Source organism: Dermacentor silvarum, chromosome 5, assembly GCF_013339745.2.
Source record: "Dermacentor silvarum isolate Dsil-2018 chromosome 5, BIME_Dsil_1.4, whole genome shotgun sequence".
NCBI classification, from domain to species: Eukaryota; Metazoa; Arthropoda; class Arachnida; order Ixodida; family Ixodidae; genus Dermacentor; species Dermacentor silvarum.
The window spans coordinates 174,800,457-174,816,978 of NC_051158.1; the positions used below are offsets into that span (position 1 = coordinate 174,800,457).

The 16,522-nt window shown below is 45.9% G+C and overlaps 1 protein-coding gene across 6 annotated transcripts in view; it reads right to left on the reverse strand.

Moving 5' to 3' along the window:
* The window catches only part of LOC119454594 (protein 5NUC), a 201,575-nt gene extending 186,137 nt beyond the window's left edge, over positions 1-15,438 (reverse strand). For all 6 annotated transcript variants that reach the window (XM_049666903.1, XM_049666902.1, XM_049666905.1 and 3 more), the window contains exon 1: positions 15,054-15,438. In XM_049666903.1, the coding sequence (XP_049522860.1) occupies positions 15,054-15,386 (333 nt within the window). In that variant the 5' untranslated portion in view covers positions 15,387-15,438. The remainder of the gene's footprint in view (positions 1-15,053) is intronic.
* Positions 15,439-16,522: the final 1,084 nt, after the last annotated feature.

Genomic DNA, 16,522 nt, shown 5'->3' on the forward strand with positions numbered 1-16,522 from the left:
ATACTGCTTTCATTCCCTGGATAACATAGGAATAAACTTTATTTGTCCAACGGTTATGGCTGTTGGTGCCCGGGGCTAGGCTGCCAGGTCTCCTGGTCTTCGAGTGCCTCTCTGACGAGGACGGCTTGCCATCTCTCAGCGAGGCGCCCCGCTTCAGAAGGGCCTGCTGTTGTCTTCCCCCTTCCTCTTGGTCTTTCTTCCTCATGGCGTTGGCATTCTCAAAGCATATGTCCCATATCGGCCCGTTCGTGCTCGCACCACGGGCAGCCGGGCGACGGGTGCAGCACGGGCCACAGGTGGTGCAGCTGGTAGGGGTTGGTGAAAGTGCCCGTCTGCAACCGCCTGAAGTCGATTGCCTGCACCCTAAGAAGTATACCGGGGAAAACGGGAGTAACTGCACAGTTAGTCCAAAAAAGGGCACTTTCGTCCCTCAAGGGAGTAAATGCAGGAGTGTGCGTGGCGTGAGCAAATTTTGGGGAGTAAGTGTATGATCCTTGGTCCGAAAGAGAGCAACGGCGAGGACTAACTGCAACAGTTACTCCCCATGCACTCTGCTGTTTTCGTCCGTCTCGTGGAGTGATGCGGCGAACGCGGTATTGTCTATATATGATGAATAGTAGGACGTTCGTGTACTGTCTACTGAACTAGATGTAAAGCAGCACTTTGCATCTTCGTGAGAAAATTGCCCGAAATTCAAAAGGTGGAATCTGAAGAGTCATGGGGGCACTTCGTGTGCGTGCGCACCATAAGTGAACAATAAGCGCGGAAGTCATAGAGGGATTGCCAGATTTTCTTGGCCAATAGTACATAAGGAGTTCCTTTCGTTTCAAGGAGATTATAAACTTAACTGAAGCGATGTGTAGCTCAAAAGGGGCACGATAAGCGATAGAGAAGTTGTCCTTCTCTGTCATCTTGCGTACCCCGTTTGCGCTCGCTACGCGAAGATCACGTAATGTCTTAGTTTAAATCACCGTAAGAATAATCGGCCAGCTTTCTTTATGTAGTCGCTTATATTTGTAAGTATAAGCAACGTTAGAGTCTCCCGGCATAGCATACACGAAATGCCGAGTCTCTTCTGTATTGCCGCACCTGCGTTAAGGTGGTTAACCTCGTCTCGGTAACCTGGCTTGTCAACCGAGCTGCTATGGTGAACGTTCGGAACGCCGTCTTCTTCTTCCTCCTTCTCCGCTCCAAAGGATTTATCGGCCCCTGGCCGAGGTGCTGCTCAGGCGTCAGCCAGCAGCAATGACTACCGTATTGTGCTACCTCGTCTTCCTACCGGTAAGCTGGTTGTGGACTCCGTTTTCCTGCATGCTGACTTAGCTGGTCGACCGTACAGAGCCCAAGACTTCAGAGACGCCCTTCGGAATGTTATTGACCTAAAGGAAATAAGTTCCATTGGCCAATTTCAGATGTCGCACGTGTGGATGGTGACGTGTAAGTCACCAATGGCAAAATCAAATCTAGTCACGTGCGGGGATTTATCGGTGAAAGGAAGACGCTGCATCGTCATGGACCCTGAGCCCACGGAAGTAAAAATGAAGCTTTTATGGCTACCTGAGCGTTTGGAAGACGCCTACATTCGAGATTCACTCCAGGCTTACGGGAAAGTGAAATCTATATCAGCAGAAAGCTGGAGAGTATCGGAGATGGAAGAAATGCGTACTCTAAATCGTGATGTGGTGTTGTCTCTTGCTGACGGAGTAGGAGTGGGTGACGTTCCACATCTACTACCTGTCTGTGGAGTGCAGAGCCTTGTACTGATTCCAGGCAGACCCCCGCTTTGTCTCCGCTGTAACAAGGTTGGCCACATTCGTCGCAACTGCAGAACTCCACGTTGTGAAGACTGCCGGCGCTTTGGCCACACAGCTGAAGAATGTGTGGTAACATACGCCGACAAGTTACGACATAGGACACGACCTCCTGACGAATGCGTGCAAGAACACATAATGGACGCCACAGAGGTTCTCGACGCGACCGGAGATGTTCCTTCTGCCGCGGAGACCAGTTGTGCCGGCAAGTCTCGTCTAGATGTAAAAGACAATGTCATCGCACAACCGCCCAAGGACAAGGAAGGTAGCAAAGCGACAGATGATCAGTCCAAGCAACAGTGCAATGAGGCGCCCCTAATCACACAGCCAGTTCCTGCCCAGCAAGCTAAAGAGGCAGCCGAAAATGAATCATCTGCTTCACCCAAGCTTCTCGACACGTGCCCTGTGCTGGTAGAGGACAGGCGAGCTAACGCGGATACATCAATTCCGAAGCGCCATGCGACAAACACATCGGAAACAAGCACGGACAGCGACACGACCAGTACCACAAGAAAAGCACGTCGCCGCAAGACATCGAAACACTCAGGAAAGTGCCGACGATCACGGTCCAGGAGGCCTGGTGGGGGTTCGGAGGGAGCCTCACCGTTGCCCTCAAGGACCGACCACATAGATAATTAGGTCCGTATAGTGGTTAGTCACCATGGCGCTGACACAGCAACTTCTCTTCGCAACTTTGAATGTACGGGGCCTTAGGTCTTTGCAGAAACAGGCACAGCTTCGCCGGCTTTTATCTAGGCATCGCCTCGACTTCGTCGCCGTGCAGGAGACGAAGATTGAGAGTGATGACGATACAGAAAGGGCCTTGCGACCTTTTCTGTCTGAATATAATGTCTGCGTTTCACACGCCCTTGGTTTCTCCGCAGGCTGCTTCCTGTTTCTGAAAAAGAGCCTACTTTGTTCAGCATTTAGTTACCATGTGGACGCTGAAGGCCGATACATATACTGCGATTTTGTGTTGCAGGGTGTGCCATGGCGAATAGTTAACCTCTACGCATTTAATGACGCTGCCAAACGAATTCTTTTATTTGATACTGTGTCTAATCTACTGGACTGTGATCGCTGCATTGTGTTAATGGGAGATTTCAATTGTGTATGTGATCCGAGTGATCGAAGTGGGATTAACATTCAGCGAGACAGGAGTGGTGAAGTTTTGTCTAACGTGATAGAGAATGCAGGGCTCATAGATATAGGAGCGTCGGGACAGGGTTCTTGCTCTTATACACGAATTCAAGGTCACTCTTACGCCCGCCTTGATCGAATTTATGTCTCTTCATCACTCCTCTCCCGAGGACTGTCTTGTAGTACTATCCCAGTTTCGTTCTCTGATCATTGTATGGTTATCGCAAAAATTGGTGAGAAATCTGTAACCAATTTCCGACCACAGTGGGCACTCTGGAAACTTAACTCTGAGCTCCTAAATGATCAGGAATTTATCAATCGTGTGCGTATGGCCCTAACAACTTGTTTTTCTACAGACTTGCCATTATTTGCTGCTTGGGAACTCTTTAAGCAAGAGGTTCGCACAGTGGCTATAGAAATTGGGTCGGTGAAATCATTTTATAGAAAGAATGAAGAAAAAATGCTCCTCAAGAGCCTAAGTAGCATTTACGAGATGGAATGCGAAATGCCAGGCACTTACACAGAAGATATGGAAAATATTAAATGTGAGTTACAAAAGTATGACGCACTACGTTACCGAGGTGCGCGAGTTCGATCTCGAAACAGCCGTGCTTTGCACTCTGAACAGCCAACACGTCAAGCTTTACTTGATGAGCGACGTCACGGTACTTCAAAAGTAATTTCGGAAATCTACTCCAAAGGTAGTCTTGTAACAAATACGAATGACATAATTTCACAATTTGAAAGTTACTACAATGCTTTGTTCAGTGCACCTCCCGAAGATCATGATGCAAAAGTCTTGGAGAGTTTTGTGTCTCTAGTAAAACCTTTACAGAATGAGGAGTGTGCATTCATCAGTGGTACTGTTACCATTCAAGAAATTGAGCAAGCTATTGATCAGCTGCCTTTATCGAAAACCCCCGGCCCTGATGGACTTTCAAGCGAATTTTACAAAGCGTTCAAAGGGATTATCAGTTCCATATTATTGGATATATTTATTACAAGTTTAGAGGTGGACGCCCTTCCACAATCTTTTTGCAAAAACCACACAGTTTTAATCCCAAAAAGCTCAGATAAGGAAAAACTGCGTTCTGTTGAAAGCTACAGACCAATCACGCTGTCAAACGTTGATTATAAAATCTTTGCAAAAGTTTTATCTAATAGATTACAATTTGCGATGTCGATTCTCATTGGTCCCATCAGACGTGCGGAATTAGAGGCCGATCAATTCAGACCAACATACATATCGCCCGTACACTTCTTGAGTACTGTTACGGTTCCACTGAGCAGCTTGCAATGCTCCAAGTAGACCTTGCTAAAGCTTTTGATCGAGTCAGTCATTCCTATTTATTTTCTCTTCTGGAACACGCCAATGTTGGCTCCATTGTGCTTAAAGGAGTTAGGCTTTGCTACGCCCATTGTTCTACTCGTTTAGTTATTAATGGTCATCTGTCCAAACCCGTTGCTATCTGCTCTTCGGTAAAACAAGGATGCCCGATGTCCCCACTACTCTTCGCCCTTTACCTGGAACCACTATGCTTAAGCGTAATTCAGTCAAGTTCCATCCATGGCTTCAACATACTGGGTAATGAGGTTAAAGTGTTAGCTTATGCAGATGATCTAGCGTTTTTCTGCACAGATAAGCCCAGTGTTGAAAAGGTTGTAGCTACAATAGAGAAATTTGGCAGCGTATCAGGAGCACAAATGAACTCCTCGAAAAGCTTAGGCTTATGGTTCGGCTCCTGGTGTTATAAGCCAGAACAGTTTGCAGGCATTAAGTGGACTCATGTTCCGCCAACGTATCTTGGCGTGCCGCTAGACGCATATAAATTAAGCGCGCACTATTGGAAAGAACGGGTTTCAGCCTTGCAATGTTACGCTCAGACATTCGTTCCATACCGACTTTCTATTTTCGGAAGGGCTGAAGCCTGCAATAAGTTTTTAGCAACTAAAATTTACTACGTATTGCAAGTTATTCACTGTGCCAGGCTCTACATCCAACGCTTTCACCGAATTTTTGCAACTTTCATATGGTCTTCCACTTTCGAGCCCATGAGGAGAGACAATGTTTTTAGACCAGTTAGTGAGGGTGGGCTCGGCTTAGTGCATCTTTACGTGCGGCAAATAGTGTCCCGTTTCTTCTTTTTTCGCGATCCTTCACATCCTATAATTCGGTCATTCATGCAAGCCACACTTGTTGATGCTTTACCTGATTTAGTTGTTTCATCAAATTTTTCTTCGCCTTTATGCTTGTTGGGGTTCATGCAGGAGGTTTATTTGGCGGTTCGTTTCCTGACAGTTCGGTTTTCTACTGAATACTTGTACTCCGTGTCGCGTAAAAAGTTATACAAAGATTTACTGTCCATGCTTTTTCCACCTCCATTTTACCGATCACTATACATTGAATGGCCAGGCCACGATGTACTAAAACGAGTTCGTAAAATGTACATATCCCCATGCTGCAAAACATTCTTTTACAAACTTCATAGTGAAACTTTACCGGTAAAAACATGGCTACAGAAAAAGGGTATATTTGTGACTTCTGTTAATTGTCGTCTTTGTGATGTGCCAGAGACAATTGAACACTGTTTTATTGATTGCAAAGATGCCATTCTATTTTGGGACATCCTCCAACGAACTCTAAAGAAAGACCTTGAAATCAACCCCCATACAGTGCGATATCTGCTGCCGACCCATGATGACAGTGTACCTTTCGACGTGTTCTTTCTCATGGGAATGCACAGTCTGTGGAAGACGCGAATGATGGACCGCAACGCCGAACCGGTTATACCCACAAGAGTAAATTTCATCCAGATGACTGTGCACCTAAAGAATGTTTATGATGGACTTGATGTTCAACCAGACTGGTACCCCATTTTGGTGAGGTGCTTAGCCTTACCACCCTTTTAAAGCGGAACAGTGCTTCTTCTGTTTTTCTGTGTGTGACTCATTGTACCCACCTTTCTATGACTATGCACAATTGGTGAATGTTTTATTGGATGACATGTTAATGTATTAAATACCATGAAAGAAAAAAAAAAGAGCTGCTATGGTGAAGTGGTTAGGGTGCCAGACTTGTGAGCCAGAGGACGTGAGTTCGAATCTGACTTACTGGCTGCTTTTTTTCTTTTTTTTTCAGCCCAGTCATTTTTTTATCAGCGTATAAATGGCTAATTTCATTAATTCCATCTTCGAGGAGCATCGGAAAGAATAACCGTTACTCCCTTGAGGAGCATCGGAAAAGAGCAACTGTTAGTCCTCGAAGGAGTAGCCGCATGGGGAGTAACAGTTCATCCCCTCTCATCATCATCATCAGCCTATATTTATGTCCACTGCAGGACGAAGGCCTCTCCCTGCGAACTCCAATAAACCCTGTCTTGCGCTAGCGTATTCCAACTTGTGCCGGCGAATTTCCTAACTCCATCATCCCACCTGGTTTTCGGCCGTCCTCGACTGTGCTTCCCTTCTCTTGGTATCCATTCTGTAACCCTAATGGTCCACCGGTTATCCACCCTACGCATTACATGGCCTGCCCAGCTCCATTTCTTCCGCTTAATGTCAACTAGAATATCGTTTATCCCCGTTTGGTCTCTGATCCACACCGCTCTCTTCCCGTCTCTTCAAGTTACTCCTAAGATTTTTCGCTCCATTGCTCTTTGTGCGGTCCTTAACTTGTTCTCCAGCTTCTTTGTTAACCTTCAAGTTTCTGCCCCATATGTTAGCACCGGTAGAATGCAATGATTGTATACTTTTCTCCTCAACGACAGTGGTAAGCTCCTATTGAGGATTTGGCAATGCCTGCCGTATGCACTCCAACCCAACTTTATTCTTCTGTAAATTTCTTTCTCGTGATCAAGGTCCCCTGTGAGTAATTGACCTAGATAAACGTACTCCTTTACAGACTCTAGAGGCTGACTGGCGATCCTGAGTTCTTGTTCCCTTGCCAGGCTATTGAACATTATCTTTGTCTTCTGCATATTCATCTTCAACCCAATTCTTACACTTTCTCGATTAAGGTCCTCAATCATTTGTTGTAATTCGTCTCCATTGTTGCTGAATAGGACAATGTCATCTGCAAACCGAAGGTTGCTTAGATATTCGCCGTCGATCCTCACTCCTAAGCCTCCCCAGTCTAAGAGCTTGAATACTTCTTCTAAGCATGCAGTGAATACCATTGGAGAGATTGTGTCTCCTTGCCTGACCCCCTTTTTGATAGGTAATTTTCTACTTTTCTTGTGGAGAACCAAGATAGCTGTGAAATCCTTGTAGATATTTGCTAAGATATTCACGTATGCCTGCTGTACCACTTGATTACGCAATGCCTCTATGACTGCTGGTATCTCTACTGAATCAAATGCCTTTTCATAATCTATGAAAGCCATATAGAGAGGTTGATTGTACTGCGCAGATTTCTCGATTACCTGATTGATGACGTGGATATGATCCATCGTAGAATATTCCTTCCTGAAGCCAGCCTGTTCTCTTGGTTGGCTGAAGTCAAGTGTTGCCCTGATTCTATTGGAAATTATCTTGGTGAATATCTTATATAATAGTGAAAGCAAGCTAATGGGTCTTTAATTCTGCAATTCTTTAACGTCTCCCTTCTTATGGATAAGTATAATGCTGGCGCTCTTCCAGCTCTCTGGTACACTTGAAGTTGTGAGGCATTGCATAGAAAGGGTCGCAAGCTTTTCAAGCATGATATCTCCTCCATCTTTGATTAAATCTACTGTTATTCCATCTTCTCCATCCGCTTTTCCCCTGGTCATGTCTTTCAAGGCCCTTATAACTTCATCGCTAGTTATAGAAGGAACTTCTATATCCGGTTCATCACTATTTCGAATGAAAGTAGTTTGGCTGTTTTGGGAACTGTACAGATAGAATTCTTCCGCTGCTTTTACTATGTCATCTAAATTGCTGATGATATTACCATGCTTATCTTTCAGTGCATACATCTTGCCTTGTCCTATGCCAAGCTTTCTTCTTACTGATTTCATGCTGCGTCCATATTTTACGGCTTCCTCAATCTTTCCTACGTTATAATTTCGAATATCCCTTACTTTCTTTTTGTTCATCAGTTTTGACAGTTCAGCGAATTCTATCTCATCTCTTGAGTTGGACACTTTCATGTTTTGTCGTTTCTTTATTAGGTCCTTTGTTTCTTGGGAGAGCTTTCCTACAGGTTGCCCTGGTGCCTTACCTCCCACTTCAATTGCTGCTTCTGAGATCAGCCTAGTTACGGTTTCATTCATTACCTCTATGTTGTCTTTATAATCCTTTTCTAAAGCTGCATATATGTTTGCGAGCACCAGCCTGAATTGGTCTGCTTTCACCCTTACTGCGTCTAGGTTGGCCTGTTTCCTCTTGACTAATTTCACTCTTTCTCTCTTCAAATTGAGAGAAATCCTAGACCTCACTAACCGATGGTCACTGCACTTTACCTTACCTAACCCTTCTACATTCTGCACTATGCTTGGATCCGCTGAGAGTATGAAATCTATTTCATTCCTTGTTTCTCTATTAGGGCTTTTCCAGGTCCACTTCCTGTTGCTGCGCTTCCTGAAGAATGTATTCATTATTCGGAGCCTATTTCTTTCCGCGAATTCTACCAACATCTCTCCTCTTGCATTCCTAGAATCGATGCCGTAGTTGCCTATTGCTTGCTCGCCAACCTGCTTTTTGCCCACTTTTGCATTGAAGTCGCCCATGACCACAGTATACGGAGTTTGCACCTTTCTCATTGCTAATTCGACATCTTCATAAACTGTTCTATTTCTTCATCATCGTGACTGGAAGTTGGGGCGTAGGCTTGTACTACCTTCATTTTGTACCTCCTATTCAGCTTTATTACGACGACTGCTACCCTTTCAACAAAGCTGTAGAATTCATCAATGTTTCCCGCTATGTTGTTATGAACCAGAAATCCTGCCCGCGATTCTCTCTTATCTGGAAGACCTCTGTAGCAGAGGACGTGGCCGTTAGTCAGCACTGTGTAAGCCTCACCAGTTCTTCTAACCTCACTAAGGCCATTAATATCCCAGGCAATGCCTGATAATTCCTCAATAGTCCTGCTAAGCTAGCCTCACTCGAGAGGGTGCGCGTGTTGAACGTTGCCAGGATCAGTTTCCATTGGCGGCCTGTCCGGACCCAGAGATTCTTAGCACCCTCTGCGACGTCGCAGGTCTGACCGCCGCCTTGGTCAGATGCTCCGCAGCCACTGGGGACAGAGGGCCATGAGTTAGCTGTCGTATCCCCTCTCACTTACCCCTAAAGGGAGGAATGGTTTTGGCAAATCAGTTCCTCCCCTAAAGGAGTACCTACAATACCCCCTTTTCACCTTTTCTTCTTTGAGTGTGGGACCTGTCCAGCCGCCCGTCGCGTTGTGGCTGTTCACTGTTAAGGCGTGGATAGATAGTCCGTCGTTTCGAACGTACGAGACAGCGGCTGACGAAGTCGGATACGTCAGGCTGGCCTCGCCAGGATCGCTCAAATTTACTATACCTAGTCATGTCTGACCGCTTATACCTGAACAGTTTGGCACGTTTAACATGGCCCGCAGTAGCGCACCGGCTTGCTCCATCCGCTGTTGCCGCTGTGCATGCGCAGCCGGGGCGCGCTATTTCATTGTTGTTGCCCAAACACATGTTGGTTCGGCGAAGGCGCAAACTCTGCTCGCTCTTTTCGGTCCAGAGAGCAAGCGAACCTAAAATCAAGCTGTACATGCTCGCGATAAATCGCGAGCATGCACTACGAATCTGTGGTGAACCTTTCCCGCTACTTTTGCGTTCCTGTTATCTATTTTATAATCAAGATTTGCGCAACGTGACTGCTGCTTCGCTTAGCCGTGGTTATTGCAGTAGTTGGCCCATTGTTTCTCTCGTAGTGAGCAGAAACGATAAATAAGAAACCGACGGATCTGCTTACTACAATGAAAACACATTTACCATGTGCAGGTATGGCTTGTGGTGCGTGGCCTGACCATGACTGATTACTTTTCGCTGTCTTCTAACATATCACTTATATGGCTGTTGTGTAAACTAATGAAAGAAAAAATATGTTTCTGGGAAAAATAATGTTAACGCTCCTACTACATGAATCTAACTAATTTTTCATGTTATTCTATATTTTACGTATCCTGCATTTTAAGTGGTCAAAACGGTGTTCGCCTCTGAACTGCCAGTTTCCTTCAGACACTCATAGGAGATACAATTGCTTTGATAATTACGCATTTTCGAATGAGCGCCTAGTAATTTGCACTAATTATATGGGTAGCGTGTCTACGCTGCAAGGAAGGCGTACCGCTATGCCACCCCATAGTTATTTTGCACGCTGGCGCGTACATGTTGTGCTTACCTAGAACGATTTACCGACATTACCCGGGAGCACCTGAAACACCGATTTACCGATGTTCTATGATGTACCGTACGTAGTAGTTCCGGTATAACAGCTTTAATCAAGGAAGTATTCAGTACCGCGGCGACATTCGCATCATAAAGTGCATTAACACGCTGGCTATGACATGAAACTGCACGTTGCAGCACGCATACGAGTTCGCTACAGCGCTTTACTGCAAAAGTAGCACAAGCAACAGGATTGCGTTCTTTTCATACAAACAACAAACCGATCCTTGCCTTGAAAAAAAAAAGAAAGCTTTCTGTAGCAAGATGTTCAGAACACAACTACTGCCGTCGTCGCAGCTTTGCTATTCGAAGATTCACCATCCGTTGTGGCTCTCCGGCGCCGCAAAACTGGAAAACGCAGCAAAATTCCACGGCCGTGGTGGCGCCATCGTTCTAGAAGCTCCATCGATGGTGGCTCCATCAATCGCAGTACGAAGGCTACCGACGCGGCTCCGACGCTCCGACTTCCGTGCGAGGTTTCCTGCGCTAGCCGCGAGGTGTCGCACCAATTGCTGGAGTCGCGAAAAAGTACCACTTAGGGATGCTTACCGAAGCTTCAGCAGGATAAAGACTTATAACATGCAGATGCGGACTAACAAGAGTAACATTGAAGTGGTAACACCCCTATTTATACCCACCGGGATTACTCGCTGTGGTGTTTGGTAGCATCACGCCCGTGGCGTACCACCACAATCTTGGGCGAACTTCTCGTACCCTAAAATAAAGGACATATCGCTCCTAAAACATATTCTCCTCTGCGCAGTCACTTCGTGGCGAAAGGGCGAATTTGCCTTAATAGGGAAGTTCTATGTAAGGTTTAGGTAAAGTACATTTTAAGAAATATCCCTTACCAAGTAACTAAAAAATTAAGAAAAAAAGAAACGGATATAATGTGGCCCGAACTCTCACCGCCGATACTTCAGACGAGTTGCGGCGAATAATGTCGCCTTTGACAACCCCCTCCCCCCCTCCCGTTTCGCTTACCGTGGGGCACATAGTAAAAGCGTTTCCAATTGACAGAGACAATGCACACAGGCCAACGAAGAAAGTTGTTCGTGAATCGTAGTGAAGAAATAGGAACTTACATCATCCCCTGCAGTGGCGTACCAACTATGTCTCGAGTGGGGGTGCCGACCGCAGACCACATTCTCCTCTCTCTCCCACTCTCTCTCTCTCTCTTTATATATATATATATATATATATATTATAATTGCGAAATACTACTATATTATGTGATACAGCCAGGAAAAGGCGTCTGTCCACGTCAGAACCCATTTCAGTGGCTTTTGAGTATCAATATTTTTCGCTGGGTCATTGTCATGACCTACATGACACGCATGTCATGACATTTATGTCATGACCAATCACTTATGTTCGTCATACGGCTCCTGTCAATTTTGGCGGCAATATTGTTACCTACCAAGTTAACAAAACGACCGTGAGAGCACCAAGACGTAGGCGGCTCCTTAATGAACCACATGATACGCACGCCATGACATTTATGTCATGAGCCCTCAGGGGTCTCTTTAGCTACACCTAAGAAACCTTATGGCGAAAGTTCTAGTCATGCTCATGACTATGACTTCAACCATCAACCTTTAGCCTTTTCCTTCACTTAGTACTACATCCGAACCCATTCCATTGGATTTTGAGTGTTAATATTTTTTCGCTGAGTCATTATCATTTTTCTGAGTCATGGTCATGACTATGACTTCTACCACCATCCTTTAGAGTTTCCGTCACTTAGTGCCCACGTCCGAACTTATTTCAGTGGTTTTTGAGTATTATTCTTTTTTTCGCTGGATCATTATCATTTTTGCTGAGTCATGCTTATGACTATTACTTCTACCATAATCCTTAAGTTTATCTAATTGGCTGACAAGAGGCTGACAAGAAGTTTGGAACAGTTTGGATACGCGCCGCTGGGATGTGCTTGCAGTTGGCAAACTAGATAGAATGAAGTGCTGTGCAAACCATGGCATTGCAGTGTGTGTTTTGTGCCACAGTATCGGTGTATGGCTTCGCTGCCATGAAAAAGCTGACTTCCAGACGCTTTCGCAGAGTAGAGCATTGCGCGGGCAGATTTTTACAGCCCGGGACCGGCCCGGGCCCGTTTTTACGTTGGGCTGCGCGCCCAAGCCCGACCAAAAGTTTTATGGCGAGACCCGGGCCCGGCCTGGGCCCGGAATAGTCTACGTTACCCGCCCGGCCCGGCCCGCCACCCCTTTACCTTAGGCCCAAGCCCGGCCCGAGCCCGGCTCGAAACCGGCCCTAACCTAGGCCGAGACCGAAAAAGACATGTTTTCAGAGCCGAGACGCGCGAGGGTAACTCGCTGCATGTTACATGCACACCACCAGAAAGTCCGAGCCCGGCCCGGCCCGGGCCCGGGCCCGGGTCAAAAAGCACATGCCGTGCCTAAGCTCGGCCTGAGCCCGTGAAAAAACTGCCCTACCCGGCCTGGCCCGGCCCGTGGCTTTCGGGTAAGCCCGATTCCGTGCAGTGCTCTATCGCAGAGTCCTCGTCGTCGATGCAGAAGCCATGCGCTTGTTCGATAGAGTAGGTGCTGCACGTTCTCTTTGACCCTATACTGCAGCGCTTGAAAGGAGTTGTAAAAGAGTAGTGGAAATTTAGTTTCAGTAGGTGCGGCATGTACACTACCTTAAGACTTTTATCTTTGAGATCTTGGGTAGGAGCCCATTACTGGCAAATCAACGACAATAAGTATGCCCGTGGTTTGTAAGTTGTATAAAAAAGGCCTGCTGTAAGTAAAGCGAAGTCTTGTTTCCCACTTCCCATGCGCTTGCTTTTGTCGTCCTTTGCTTGCTAAATATGTGACGTCATCACTGAGGACAGCAGCGTGCACGCGGGCATTGTGAGTGAGGGATTAGCAGCGGGAGTGCGTCATGGAATTGCAGCCCATTTTCGCTGCCGAAGAACTAGACGCCAGGAGGCGTCTGGCTAAAAAGGCACGAGAGTGTGTTACACCGCGAAACACAAACGTTCTTGCGCGCTTACGAGGTCATCGTACCAGCTTTGGAAGGGAGTGACATAAAGCACGCCTCGCCGAGTGACGCGAAGCGTACCCTTGAAGCGATCCACACGACGAGCGCCACGCCGAGAGACGAGTGGGCTCTTCTACGACGAGATGTAAAAAAGTCACAGGCCTGCGCGGCACACGCAGCACAGTCACAGCGTAAGCTGGCTGAGCGGCGCAAGAGTAGCTCCAATTTCGGCACCACGCGCACAACAAGGTCTTCTTGGCAAAGTGTCTTCGTCTCGATTTTGACGAGAACGATCTGAACTGTCCGCCCGGCGTCCGCGTCTACGGCGAGTTGCGGCTTGTAATGCTCTCTGCACAGCAGTCTGCTGAGCCCGATGATGCCTGTTTGTAGCCGCGCCCGTAGCTCTACGATTCGCTTCTTCAACAGCGGTTCGTACCTTGCGAGGAGACGCCATAACGAGCACCGAAGAGGTACCCAGAATACGTGGCGCACATCTAACATCGGGATAGCGTTGATTGCGCGCCTCTTCTGAATCGCATTGTGTCTGAATCGCATCTCGTCGCACGTGGCGGTTTCAGACACGTTAACTAGATGGTGCCACCATACTGGCGGAGGCTCGGGTCGTCTGTGCCTATGCGCGCAGGCGCAGAGGCGCAGGGCGCGTATAAAGGGAACTTTTCTTCAGTGTGATAGCAAGCGCTTGCGTGGCTCAGTGGTAAAGTATCCGACTCCCGCGTAGTGGACCTGGGTTCGATCCCGGCGGAGAATGGGTACTTTTGTTCGTATTTTCGGCGATAGCAGCTACGGGGCGGCGGCGGTATCATCGCGATCAGAAATGGGTATTGGAATAAGCCCATAACTACCTACGCTGTAATAAACACCTACGGAACGCCACATCTAAGAGAGACAAGGCCTTACGGAGACAGCTCGTGTACTCATTTCATAATCATGTGCACCAAAGTAAACGCCGCAACATTTTACAGAGCTTCGCTTTATATAGTCTCCTACTATTTTCATAAATTTAATAATCACTGCAGTTGGACTTGAAACTATCAGCTCTCATAACAAAGTTTACATTAATGGCGAACGGCGTGCCACAACACCATGTATTCCGCAACTAACTTCGCACTACTGCGTACACATTTTAATGCACGGGTAAATGCAGTATACCACCAAAAAATTGTCTGACTGCCAAACTTCTGTAGCATTCCTGATCAATATTCGGCAATATTGGGGCGATCGATGGTTACGAAGCTCTTAGAGCAGGAAGCTCTTAGAGCGGGATTTGCTTGCCATTGGAACTTCGGTGCTGACTCGGATTCTCTTCTCAACATTGTTTAGAAGCGAATATGTATGTTTATTCCCACAAACGTTGAAATAACGCCGTAGTAAAACGTAGAACTACAATGACAAATAGTTCATAAGGCGTGTGGATTAAACAGTTGTGTGATATAACGCAAGCTTGCCGTCTAATAACAACCAGCCTTTAATATCCTTCGAATATCTACCTATGCTCTCGCGCTCATTCGTACGTTCTATTGATAGAGAGTGCATAGAAAAACTAGTAAAATTTCTGACCCATTCTCTTGCCGGTAGGAAAAGCATTCCTAATTAGACAATGACATGATGCGGCAGTATATTTAAAAAAAATTTTTGCGGGTTCTCTAACAATAAGTGAAGTACTAATAGTGTTACTTACCACATTAGCAATTCTGGCTACTCCACCGAAGCACTTGCTCGCATTCCGTGCCTTGTCGTCGCACTGTACGCCACGTTTTGTGCTTTCAAGGATCCGCGAGTGAATGTCGTTTGTATGAAAAATAGTTAGGCCGAATGTTCCATCATTATTTGCTTTCTCTTCATTCAGGCTATGGATATTTTCTGCCACGGAAGCCATTTGGTCGTCTGCTGTATTTACGCTAGAGCGTTCACTTGACCCTACCGCAGTTAATTCACTGATATTTTTGCTGCTTTCAGATGGTATGAGAAACATTACTACGACTAATATTGCCGGAAATACCGGCAACTGCATCTCTGTACACTCGCTCCAAATTGCCTACTGATTAGAGAGATGTTCATTCACTTGCGTCTGTCGGGCGCTCACGGCGAGCTTCATGGTGAGTAAATACCAAACCGTGTAGCATATAATATCGTCGGAGGAATGAAAAGCAAAACATTGCTTGAAATATCGCCTGACCTAAGCGTTTTTTTATTTCGCACAAATGGAAATAACACCGAGAGTGGCAAACAAGACCACATGTATTCTGCCGACACGGCAACTGGTAAACTTTTCTCTAACATAAATTGCAAGAAAAGCACCAACCTGTCCATTCTTTTCATGATTGTGTTCTTTTTTCACTATACTATTATTTCTTGCTATAGAAAGGATGACGTGAAGTTGACCTTTGCCACAAAACAAGCAACATGTGCGAAGTCAACACAATTTCGCTTCGTGCCACATAATGTGTGTTTCGACAATTGAATGTTGAGTGCAAAGATTTTTCGTATAGGTCACTTAAATGCCCTAGTGCGACTAACAGAGCGAGAGAAGCAACATATTTTGTATTGGTAGGCTCAACACTAAGAAAAAAAATGATTGCGAGGCATCCTTGCGTGCCTGAAAACATACAATATTAGAAACTTGCACAAATGGAACATTTGGAAAAATGTGCACTCAAATAACGGTAGAAGGTGCTTAGTCTCATGGCAAAATAGATAGGGTCTCGCAAAGATTGAGACGGCAACGGCAGCTTCGTACGGAGCCATTGCAGCGGACAATCTTGGGATTTATTTGCGGGCCTCTTAAATAACGCTTATGAATATTTTGCAGCAATAAGCATTTTTGTGCCACCAATACAGCCATATCAACGTTTCGCCAAAACAAAAACAAACATTTGTTTGCGAAGAAGCATTGCGATATGGGACTACTTAACAATCACACCACATTGTCAGTCAAATATTTAGATTGTGACGTCCGGATCACTTCCCTGCCTTGTCCTTTCCAGTCTTTCTCTCTCGCTGTATTCTGTGTGTACCGTCCCAGTTGAAATAATGACTTAATGGGTTAACATAGGTACTACGCAAAGTTGCGAAATCACATGCCGGGTTCATAAATAAATAAATAAATATATATATATATATATATATATATATATATATATATCTGTA